This window comes from Manduca sexta, chromosome 2 (assembly GCF_014839805.1).
Source record: "Manduca sexta isolate Smith_Timp_Sample1 chromosome 2, JHU_Msex_v1.0, whole genome shotgun sequence".
In the NCBI taxonomy this organism is placed as follows: Eukaryota; Metazoa; Arthropoda; class Insecta; order Lepidoptera; family Sphingidae; genus Manduca; species Manduca sexta.
The window spans coordinates 5367116-5379454 of NC_051116.1; the positions used below are offsets into that span (position 1 = coordinate 5367116).

The 12339-nt window shown below is 33.8% G+C and overlaps 1 protein-coding gene across 3 annotated transcripts in view; it reads left to right on the plus strand.

Moving 5' to 3' along the window:
• LOC115456373 (glycerol kinase) overlaps positions 1-12339 on the plus strand; it is a 47022-nt gene that overhangs the window by 7860 nt on the left and 26823 nt on the right. For 2 of the 3 annotated variants that reach the window (XM_030185403.2, XM_030185397.2), the window contains exon 1: positions 4358-4509. The exons of the other annotated variant lie outside the window; for it this stretch is intronic. In XM_030185403.2, the coding sequence (XP_030041263.1) occupies positions 4497-4509 (13 nt within the window). In that variant the 5' untranslated portion in view covers positions 4358-4496. Of the gene's footprint in view, positions 1-4357; positions 4510-12339 lie in introns of those variants that run through there. 3 annotated transcript variants of the gene reach the window in all.

Sequence of the window (12339 nt, forward strand, 5' to 3'; positions counted from 1 at the left end):
TTAGGCTCGCGAGTCACCGCGTTTTGATAGGAATGTTCCGGAACACCTACTAATAATCTTGAAGCGAAGAGGAAATATACAAAGATTAAGCAAACCTGTAACATCTGAAGGTCCTTCTCTATTTTATAATCAAATAAAGCAGTAAAATCCGTTAACATTAAGGAAATTCAAAAGGTGAAAATCCAAAAGAAGTTAAATGAGAAGAAAAATGGTCCAAAAAGTACAATAATTGTTAATACAATAAATTGTATCAATTCTACTGAACCCACAACCATATACCGACATTCAGAGTTGAAGGACATGTACAGCGAACTAGATCAAGAGAAAACAACACTTTAAATTCTCTATAAACTATGCTATTTGACTTACCAGTGTTAAATGTGTTTACTCTCACTATTCAAACAGCAAAGACGTTTATGAAGACTTACTTTGAGGGTTGTTTGGTTTATGGCAGTTCATAGATGTTGATCGTGGCTGCGCGTGAAGTTCTTTTCCCAAAAGAAAAGTATTGATGTGCATTTTTACAGGGTACAAAGAATCCTATATATTTATTTAGGACTTGGTTTATCTGAGGAACAATTATTCAAGTCAATTCATCGGTTTAGAAGTTTGTTTTTAACTGACAAGCATCTTTACCAATCTATAATAGGATAGTGTCCTGTTGTCAATGAAATAGCAGTCTGAATGAACTTTTGTGTCATAAATAGATTTTAAAGCAAATGCCAGTTCAGTGTTCTGTCTTTTTTATACAAATTAATGTCGTGATGAGTGGACACGCTTGACTAGACTGCCTATAAAGGTAACAAGTAGGAACACAAGACGTTTGAATTACAAAGGGCTGCGTTGCCATTAAAGCTTGTCACCCTCAGATATTATATAGGTCTTATAATGACTGGGTTTCACATAAATTGAAAAATAACAACTATACGTTGTCAAATTTTTTACGATTGTTCTGTCTCCTTAGATGTGTTTCTGGACACAACATTCTTCAATATATCCCAAAAGATATAAACAATCAAATATCCTTGGCAAGTTAGATGAAAAAAGTAATGCCAGGAATATGTCCCATCAACTAATTGATTAATAGAGGGAAGACTATCAAGCATTAATCATGGACGTTCGCAGACAATGACTCCGTATCACACGATGATCGCGTGTTCAAGTCTATTTTAGTACTGATCTACCTCATAGATATTATCATTGGTCAATCATTGGATTTTGTCAATGTACCGTTGGCAGTGATTACGCTAAGTGCTTTGTGATTTATTTATTATGAATAATGTGAGAACGTTTTTGAGGAAACACAGTTTACGGAGGTTTAGCAAGCGTGGGAGTTTCTTCGGTGAGAAAGTTGAATGTTGAGAATTATTTCTAGATTGTTTTGAAGTAGATTGATTCGAGATTCATAGCCAATTGTGATATTATTTTGTGCTCTAACTTTTGTATGGTTTTAAATAGCATGGAGCCCTTTTCTTTTCTTTGTTAGGTTCCGCATAATGGGAAGAGCGAGGAGGATCTTTATTGCGATACTATGTCTAGTATGGGCATTGACTCAGTATATTTTGTCAATTCTTAGCTTGTTAGCATTTTTTTCCGAATTAGCGTTTCCTATTAGATATATCTGAATTTTGGGTGTAATCAACTACGATATTACAATGTGGCTCATTGTTTGTGGGTTTGTGATTGAATCTAAATATAAATTCATCAACTAATTTTGTCTCTCTTACTCCGACTCTTTCTGCAACTTCGTTCATATTCATTACCTAATATTCTCAGCTGCATTTATGACGCACTATGATAAAATTTGTAACGTCACCAACTATTTGGCATACTATGATCTGAAATACTACGTCTAGATTTATATTACGCTAAAGCGAATTACTAATGCTCCCGTATTTTTTAATGATCATCGATTACTCTTTATTACCCTCGAATATCTGTCTTACTTCTTACTATAATTTGAGAGTTTGTAAAGATCTTTGCTAGGAGTTTACGCAGAAGCAACTGAATTCATTTCGAAATAAATTGGCATACATATAGATCACATCTGGGATTAATGTGCTATAGGCTTTTTTACCCAAAGACTACTTTCACCACAAAACTTCTCTATCCCGGGAAAGATCTTCAGATGAACATAGTATCAAGCAACATTTAGTCTTGACATAAACTCTAACCCTTGAATCAGTAGATTCTAATTAATGTCTCACAGTTAATAGACCTCAATTCCTCTTAGGAATAAAGTAATAGGCATCAGGATCTTCAGTCTAAATGTCCGTCTACCCCCCTCAATTCTTAACAGAAACTACCGGTGCATTTCAAATGAACATTTGTGTCGGACGTATCTCTATGTATATGTACACCTAAGTAGAAAACCCGTCATACATCGTTCCGGTGCGTCGCGTAGGGATTACCAAGCGTGTCCAGTCACGCTACGGGATAGGATAGTGGTTACAAGTGTTTGTGGGTGTCTTTGCGGTAAAATCTTAAGGTATGTTGATTGATTTCTTTATTTGAGAGTCTAATTGTTACATTTCTACATTTGTGTCGTGTACGTGTATGTTTGTATTGATGGATGGTGTTGGAAGTGGATTAAGAGGTTCTTGTGATGGTTTGAATATACTATTGGAACAGGTTAGCGCTCCTAGAAAAAAAAAAAAAGTGTTTCTAAATGTTTTTTAAAGATCTGCTAAGCATTAAGTTAAAACTATTTATTGGATTTTATCGTTGTTTTTTATATTATAATTATCTCTCGACGTTTCAAAGACTTTATAGCCTTCGTGGTCACTTTACGGACTGTAAACTGTATTCTTCGAAACGTCTGGACATATTTATTATATTAAAACCGCGATAAAATCCGAAAAATTGTTTTATTTTAATGTCTAACATTCGCGTAAACTTAAGAAATCAGCGCTTAGCTATTTACATTTATTGTGATTATTATTGGCGTTGAAGAATGATCTTTACTATGTCTTTACCTTCTGCTATAAAAATACAATTTACTGGTTGATCTCTAGTTGAAATAACTTTACTTACACATGTTTAATAGAAGTAAGATTGTTAAGGTCATATTTACACGTGATTCAATGATGTTATTACAGCTAACAATTTGCCACTAAGTAGTGGGAACTGGTCCCGTATCTTTGTGAGCGATAACCAATTATGAATGATTTGCTGCTCTTATTTCCAATTGTTGCATATCTGTGCAGCTGAGGGAAAAAATGTCACGTTCTAGGGACTTTGGAACGTCAATGTACCAGGACATAATAAATATTTAGGAGTTCATTCGTACCGAACATTCGAAAGGGAAAGTTTTCGATTAAAAAATATAGCTAGGAAAAGAGAGGCAACTATGTTTTTTTTTTTTTGTAAAACGAAACTATTCATCGATTTTTGTAGTTTTACTAGCATTTTCTCGCGGCTTCGTCTGCGTGCCTTTGCCGAGATACAATATTGCGTAGATACTTTGAAAAGTCTTTCCTTCTTGATTCGGTCGTTTCAATGATTAGGCTAGATAATAATAGATATCAAATACATAATATTTTTTGCCAGTTGAGTGACATGGAAATTAATGTCTTGGGAATTCCTGGTTGGAACAATCTAGTTTTATTAACTATAGATTGCATCAAATTTGCGTTACGACAGTCCACTCTACTATGTTATCTAGTTCTTAGTTTCGTAAGTTAAATTACACAATCATGATATAAGGATACTGTGGAACATATTTCAAGTTCCTTAATTGCTAGTGTAGATAAAAAAAATCAAAACGCAAGCAGTTTTAATTTTGTGGTATATTTTCCTTATTTCTTGCGGATGTTGTCTTTAAAATTGATATGTTGCTAGCACTTGATTACTAATATTTTTAAAATGAATATGTAGTTAAAAGTAAGTACCTATATAACAGGTAGGTACTTAAATTGCTTTTCATTATTCATAATTTTCCTTCCTTATTATGCAATAAACTTTGTAGAGTTATGACAACCCAGCCATTTCGAATACCTAAAATGATCCAATTAACATAAAATAAATTTCTAGTAACTAGAATCTAGTCCATTGAAGTGAAAATACGTACCTATTTAACTTGGCCGCATAATCCGAATGAAAACAAAAACTCCATACATTAAACTGCGAAGTCACGTTTTCAAAATTGGAAGGCCAACGCCCTTTATTGAACGCGCACAAATTAATTAAATGTGACTTACGTGGTTGACTCTTTTGTCCCGCTATAAACATGCAATATTTTGTCCATGTATCGCCAATAAAGATAACGTATGCTTATAAAAAATGTTGTGCTAAATTGTTTTATGAAATACGTCACAGTGATAAGACGTAATGTGGGTGTGACTGTGCGCCGCCGTGCCTCCAACCAGTACGCGGACTAGTTTACCAGGGGGCGCGCGTTCGTCGCGTTCTCAATTTGAATTTCCCGCTATTTATTATTATTTTTTTTTATCGGCCAGTGTTGTGTTTTTTTATATTGCTGGATACTTTTTTTTATCATGGTTGTTCCAGGTACGTTTGGAAAGTTGCCTGAATCTATATTTATAACTTTTATATTTGTTTTTAAATAAAAAATATTTATTTGTTTAGAAATATTTTTACAGACATGCCTATATTATCTTGAGTTATAAGATATTAAATCACTTATCAAGGCGAGCCGCCTCAAGTTCCTCTCGAACGTAATATCGTTATTGAAGTAAAATTCACTTAAGACTTGCATAACATAGACAATATTTTCAAGGACAAAAATTAGTACTTATGTTTTCAACATACTTGGCTATTTAACACATGACTAAGAAACTTTAAAATACGGATTATTCATTGTGATAATTTATACAATCTTGACTTAACATTGTATTTTTGCCAGATAATTTTGTGCTAACAAAGTATATTATAATGTCACTTTAAAATATAATCAACACAAAGCCTTTAAACCCTGTGTACCTTACTGTGGTACATAGATAAAGTAAAAAATGTGAAATTAAAAAGTCCACGGTAGAGTCTGTTGTAATTATGAAAAATATTATGTCATTCCTAAGAAAAAGGGTGGTTTATTGGTTGACATTTATTTTTGTTTTAGTATTGTTAACCTATGTTTCCTTAATTTTTATTAGTTAATAAGATATTGGTTTAGGTAGTCAGCATTTTTTAATTCCACAGTTCTTATCCACGTTTTCTTAGTAGTGAATATTTTTAAACTTTCTGAAATTACTGAATGTTCTTTTTTTAAATACCACATTTTTTAAATTGGAACAGGACTGTTACGTTACTCTAAGTATGTTTGAGAATAGTTAATCAGAATTTACTATATTAAAGCTAAGATTAAAAGGGTTTCAAAGTTACGTTATTTTTGGTTGCATATTTGGCTCCTCTCTAGACACAAAACTGTTCGATTTTAATAAGACAAGTGTTTTATCATCAAATAGATTGTATATTTTCTATACTCGCTTTCTGTATATTATTTCCATAATGCTATCACATAGTAATGAGACTACGTAAATTGCTCGCGTTTCTGTGGTTTTCTCCCTATCGATGTACTTACTATAAACATCTTTTAGAAATTACCTATCAAACTTTTTTATGGATTATTTATTTCTTTTTTATAATTAATGCGAAATAATACTGGTATGAACGGTTCTTAAATAAAAAAAAAATATTCCCTTAATAAATTGTAAACGTCTTTTTAATGAACGTGTGACGTATTTACCTTAACCTACAGCGATATCGTTCAGCCATAATTAAACATTTGACGAATATTGTAAACGTCATATTTGGCCGAGTTTTGAGGCGCGAAGCAGCCAGTGTTGAAAAAATAATTTCGCTTTCATTTTCCTGTTCCTGATAAATTTATTTATTCATAATTTTTTTATCAATTGAGTGGGAAGTTGTTATTTTTATTTGAATTTGGAATTCCCATTTGCAGACGCTTTGTAATAGCCTACCAAATTAAAATGTTATTTAGTCCATTGAAATGTTACATTTTTTAGGCCTTACCTTGCGTTTTTTAGAGGACGCAATTTTATTTTTTTGAAGTGTAGGGGGGGTTAGTGTAAAGTTAAAACCAAGTTTGTGGGGTCGCCACCCTTGTCCCACGGCCGCCATCTTGAAAATAGGGGTTGAAAGGGTTTTTACGATGTATCTCTTAAACTATTTATCTGACAAAAAACAATTATGAACATTTTTTGTTGCAAATTAAATTCTCTACAACTTTGGTCCAGTAACTTTTGTCGTAGAACTATAAATAAAAAGTTATAAGCGAAAATGTTAAGAAATTCAATGTTAAGCAATGTCCATTGCAACGTCATCAGAACGTGGTTTATAAGGTTCATAATACTTTTTTTTGTACTCTCATTACGTACAACACAAACCCGCGGTTGTCGGCTTGTACGCGAATTACTAGGATCCTGAATCGCTTTGGCATAGATGAAGCAATTGTTCACAAAAACAAATTTTTACGAACTGTTTCGGTAGTTACTGTACATATTGCGTGTTATTGTTATTACGTGGACAATCGAACCAATAATGTTGTTCGTCGTCGCAGCAGCAGTTCCAGTAGTTTATCGTCAGTTTCAGAAGCTCCAGAGCCAGACTTTGATTTTGTGAACAATTGCTTCATCTATGCCAAAGCGATTCAGGATCCAAGTAATTCGCGTACAAGGCGACAACTGCGGGTTTGTGTTGTACGTAATGAGAGTACAAAAAAAAGTATTATGAACCTTATAAACACACGTTCTGATGACGTTGCAATGGACATTGCTTAACATTGAATTTCTTAACATTTTCGCTTATAAATTTTTTATTTATAGTTCTACGACAAAAAGTTACTGGACCAAAGTTGTAGAGAATTTAATTTGCAACAATAAATGTTTATAATTGTTTTTTGTCAGATAAATAGTTTAAGAGATACATCGTAAAAACTATTTCAACCACTATTTTCAAGATGGCGGCCGTGGGACAAGGGTGGCGACCCCACAAACTTGGTTTTAGCTTTACACTGACCCCCCCTACACTTCAAAAAAATAAAATTGCGTCCTCTAAAAAACGTAACCCCAAATGTAACTTTTCAATGGACTAATTGTTTTATTTAAAAACAGAAGGATGAAATAAACAAAGAAAAATGTATTTATTTTGAATACATTTTTGTCATGACTTTATAAAAATGAATATTGTAACGTGGTTATTATTTGGATAACTTAGTATATCACAGCATACCATAGCTATAATCTTAATTGTACAAAATGTCTATAAAAATTCTGGGTCATAATTACTTGCACCTAGAATATTCGTAATTGCGACGTAATTTATTTACTAATTTAATTCATGTGTCAGTAGAGCAATGACTTTGTTCTTTTAACAAAGGCAAGGGTTTTAAGCGCGTCATTTTCATTATTACAACTTCGTTCGCTGATCGGCGTTGACGAACAATTTAAGACAGCTTTCATTGCCTTCGCGCATTTTCAATCTTCAGATAAAGCATTACTGAATAACCTAACTTAATATCAGTAGCAAAGGGTAAATTTTTTCCAAAGGAAACCAGACATAACATATAAATACTAATATAAATAAATGTAGTCTTCATATCGTTATAATCTAAGATGTTTTTATTACATAGATACGTTGTCCGAGCTCAATACTGGAAAGACGAAAGTAAGGTAATTGCCCGACTTAACGGCCAATGAGCGTGCGGCACTAACGTTGTTACGTAACTGTCGATATATATATATCCTATTCTAAAGAATGTGTGCTGCATCTTTTTATTCCCTCTTCGAGCCAATTTGTAATTATATGTACAGGTACGTGAATATAGCAAATAGTGCGCCGTTTTTATGTGCCATTTTGTTAGTGTATGACGTGTCTATTTGTAAAACGTCATTGGTTATAATGACAATTAAATTTTGCATAAATTAATTACGGTGAAGGAAAGTATTGTGAGGAAATCTGCATACCTGAGAAGTTCTCTATAGGAATTTTGAGGGTGTGTGAAGTCTACCAATCCGCACTAGGCCAGCGTGGTGGACTTAGGCCTAATCCCTCTCAGTAGTAGAGGAGGTCTGTGCCCAACAGTGGGATATTATATAATACAGGGCTGATATTATTATATAAATTATGAAAGGGAAGCCGATAGGAATTGGGTTTTATGGACTCTTCGAAACTACTTAATATGGTGATTGGAACAACTAAACTATTTCCTTTTATACGAAATACATTTCGATTCAGTTCAGTATCAGTCCAGAGTTTAGATTTAATGGACAGCATGGCGATAGGTAAGCCCCGTATCAAAATCATGTGGCGGGAAACTATATGGCGAAGAGTGGATGCCACGCTTTTTTTTTTTATTGTAGTTTCCCTATTATGAGAATAAGGCCATTTCTTAAATCTTTATTTTATTATACCTTACATCTATTCTGTCCAACATGCACCGGTTGCATCTCTGCCTACCCGTTGACGGAGAAAACGCGCGGATGTATTTTATCAAATAACTTTTATATGGTTGTTGGAAAATTAGATATATTACATTTCTGCTGTCATTATTCCTTAATTTGCCTTACAACTTAATAGGTTTGGTTTTGTTTATTTTTAAACGATTTTCGACGTTATTAACGTAGATTAAGGTCGTTTTTATTTTATCTAGCATTCCTGTACGAACAGGCTTCGTCTAGACTAGTCTAGAACGTTTGCTTTCGTAATTCTCCAAGGTTGTTACTACCAATTGTACGATTGTATCGACTGCACAGTTTTAACATGTTTGTGGGGTAAACTAGTTTTCATCTATAATACCTGAGTAAGGCTGCTATCACCTAAGTTGCCTACGCCAGATGAAAACGGCAAAAATCCCGGTCATTTGGACGAAATATGGATTTTTAACGGACACCTATGAAAAAACTTTTTTTGCAACGAAAATAAAAACATCGTTATAATTTTTATTCATTTATACTATAGCTTGTTATTTAATTTTTTACGAAGATTTATTTCAATTTTGCGCTTATTTATAAATAACTAGCCGACCCGACAGACGTCCCGTCTTAACTATGAATTTGCAGCGCGCATTCTGTCAATCGCTGACAGTTATTTCAAACAATTGCCAGTTATATAAAATTAATATTTTCGTAAAGTTTTCTAATTTTCCGCGCATTTTTTTCTTCATAAAAATCTTCTCCAGACAATACAAACGTAACCAAAAAAAAAATAGTGAAATCGGTCCATTTGTTCACGCGTGACGGCGTGACCAAGGGAAATAGGGATTAATTTTTATATATATGGATTGGATTTCCCTTGACAACAAAAGAGCCCGGTTTTAACCCGGACACTTAAAAATCCTCTGCTGGACGCCCCCCGGACTCCCTTCAAACTAGGACAAATCCGAGGAATTCCGGACGGATAGCAGCCCTACCTAAGAGGCATCCTGCTTCCATGCTCGCCTGTATCAACTGAGGTCTCATTCCTTTGACTGCTAGACCTCTGCCCCAAGCCACAAAACTGAAAAAAATCAAAACATCAAACATTTGCAAAATGAAGGCATCATGATCATGGGCTGGATTAAGGTGTTGGTTGTCCGAAAAGTCAACGTTACAAAATCTATATACATTTTGCATAATTTTAAAAATTATTAAATTTTTCTGATCTTCGAAACGTCATCGGGAGAATATCTATCTATAATAATATCAGCCCAGTATTATATACTTGCCCACTGCTGAGCACGGGCCTCCTCTACTACTGAGAGGGATTAGGCTTTAGTCCACCACGCTGGCCTAGTGCGGATTGGTAGACTTCACACACCTTCGAAATTCATATCTATCTATACATATAAAACGTCTCCTTTTCTTATTTGTATGATATCGATTTTCTCAAAATCTACTGAACGGATTTTTATGAAATTTGGTATGGAGATAGTTTAAGACCCTGGGAAGGTTATGATACTTTTCTATCCCGGAAAAACTTCACGATGGCGAAGTCGCGAGCAAAAGCTAGTTATAAAATACCGCGATAAAATTTGATAATTAGTTACATTTCGATGTCTAATATTCGCGTAAACATAAGCAATCATTATTAATTTATAATATATGTAAAGTCCGTGCCGCAACGATAATATCTTCACTTATCTGTCCACGAGTCAATCTTTGCCCTATCGACTGTTATCAAAGCAGACTGATTGACTACGCGAACCGGATCCTGAAGTACTGAGTCTGGTGAAATGAAAACATTTCAATATCAATGGTAGTAGAAACATTCCAAGAAGGGGATAAGCTATATATTAAATAGCGGACGTCGCTCCACACCGACACCTGACTTGCTAAAAACAACCAACAAATCGATGGCTCCTAAGTAAACTATCGTATCTGGGAAAATTGCGACATTCACATTTTAGCGTACGTAAGTACTGTTTACTACCATTCCCATTTAATTCAGAAGTTAATAAACGAAAAAAAATTTAACAATCATTTAGTAACTTTTTTTAATGGGTTTTGGTAGTCAACAGTACCTAACGAAATGTTAAATAAGTGAATATTGTTACTTTTACAGATACGATAGTTTACTTAGGAGCCAGCGAAATATTGTAATTGACAAATTATTCTATACTGTGCATTCATAAAAAAAACCCTTTCAAGACACAATGGTCAGTTATCAGCCTATTTCAGAAAGCATTTTAATCTAAATTGATGCTGATAGGATATTTGTATCTGTAAGAATAGTGGCTAACATGAATGAATACCTCCTAGTCCAATTACGGGCACGGAGCTCAGCCAGGTACGAAGGAGATATTATACTGTACAAGTGTGTATGCAGAACACAGGTACTCTGTTCCTTCACTATTTACTGATTACATAAAAGATAAAAGAGGCTTAAAGAATTGAATTGCTTAAATCAGCATTATTGTTGTAATTGATCGGTGCGATATGTTAATGGCAGATCGTAAATAAACTTTGTTTTAATTCGTATTGTGACGTTTTTTATTGCCGAGGGATTGTGTTTTGCCATTTTTTTATTGTCAATAACTCGATAGCTCCTAGGTAAAGTATCGTATGTGAAAAAATTACGACGTTCAAATTTTAGCGTTTCGTTGTCTTAGTTCTGTTTACTATCGAACCCATTTAATTCAAAAGTTAATAAACGAAACAACGCTTAAGTAATAATCACTTAGTAACTTGATGATTTTTGGTAGTAAAATTACCTACATAACGAAACGTTAAAAACGTGAATATCGTTATTTTTTTCAGATACGACAGTTTACTTAGGAGCCATCGAACTATGAACTAATAAGTAAAAATCTTCACGATATAGACGAATGATGACATACAGAGACACATGCTCATGCCTTCTATCCACTATGGTGTAGGCAAAGGCGTTCTGGTGCACCTACTTTCAGTCGTGTGTATTCCGTCCCACGAGTTGATAGGTGGCGAGTCTATCGCTCTATCGGACAAATTCCAAACACCGCGCTGATACTGAGTAGAAAAATCGAATATCATTTCGCTCGAACCAAGGATCGAACCTGAGACCTGAACACTGCAGTCGTACCGTAATACAACTACGCCACCAGTAAAAAAAAACTATTATAAACATCGATATAATTATATGTAAGTACTACGTGAATGATTACAAATGATAAAATAATTAGACCTAGGAATAACCAGAACCGGCTAGCAGATAGAGACGTTATAACTGCGATAGAATAGGACAAGAATAAGTGGAAAAATGTATCGAAAATTTTATATGTCCGCTTCGTCTATCGATTCCAGTTTAAGCAAGTTTCGACTCCAAATAAGTTTACTTTACATTGTCATAAAGTAGTGCGCAGTAGCCATTAATGTGATTTGTATATACGTGTAATTTTTATCGATATATATCTAATTGTCTGTCTGTTTATGACGCACGAGATCAATAAAATCAATTCACATTTCTTTTCAGGACATTCAGAAATTAACACTGAATATTGCGCAATATAATAATGGGTATATATCAGTATATTTTTAACTTTGTTTTATGAGACGGATAACACAAAATAAAATGGCAAGATTGTTAACGCCTTCATCCAAGCAAACGGCCTTGAGTCTTCGTTCCATACATTTACAGCGCATGAATAACGGGCGGGAATATGCAGATTTGAAAATAATCGCAAAATGAATAAATATTAGGTCTTTTTGAAATTTTAAAATACCAAAATTTTCCTTATTATTTGGTCTAATAGTGTTGATTTAGTTTAGGAGATAGATTTTCAACAATTTTCGTGGCATTTTCATTATGGAATTAATGAAATAACATCCACTTTAAAAAAAAAATTAAATAACCAAAGTAAAGATAACACATTCGAAATATGAGATTTAGATTTTATTTCTATGTGTA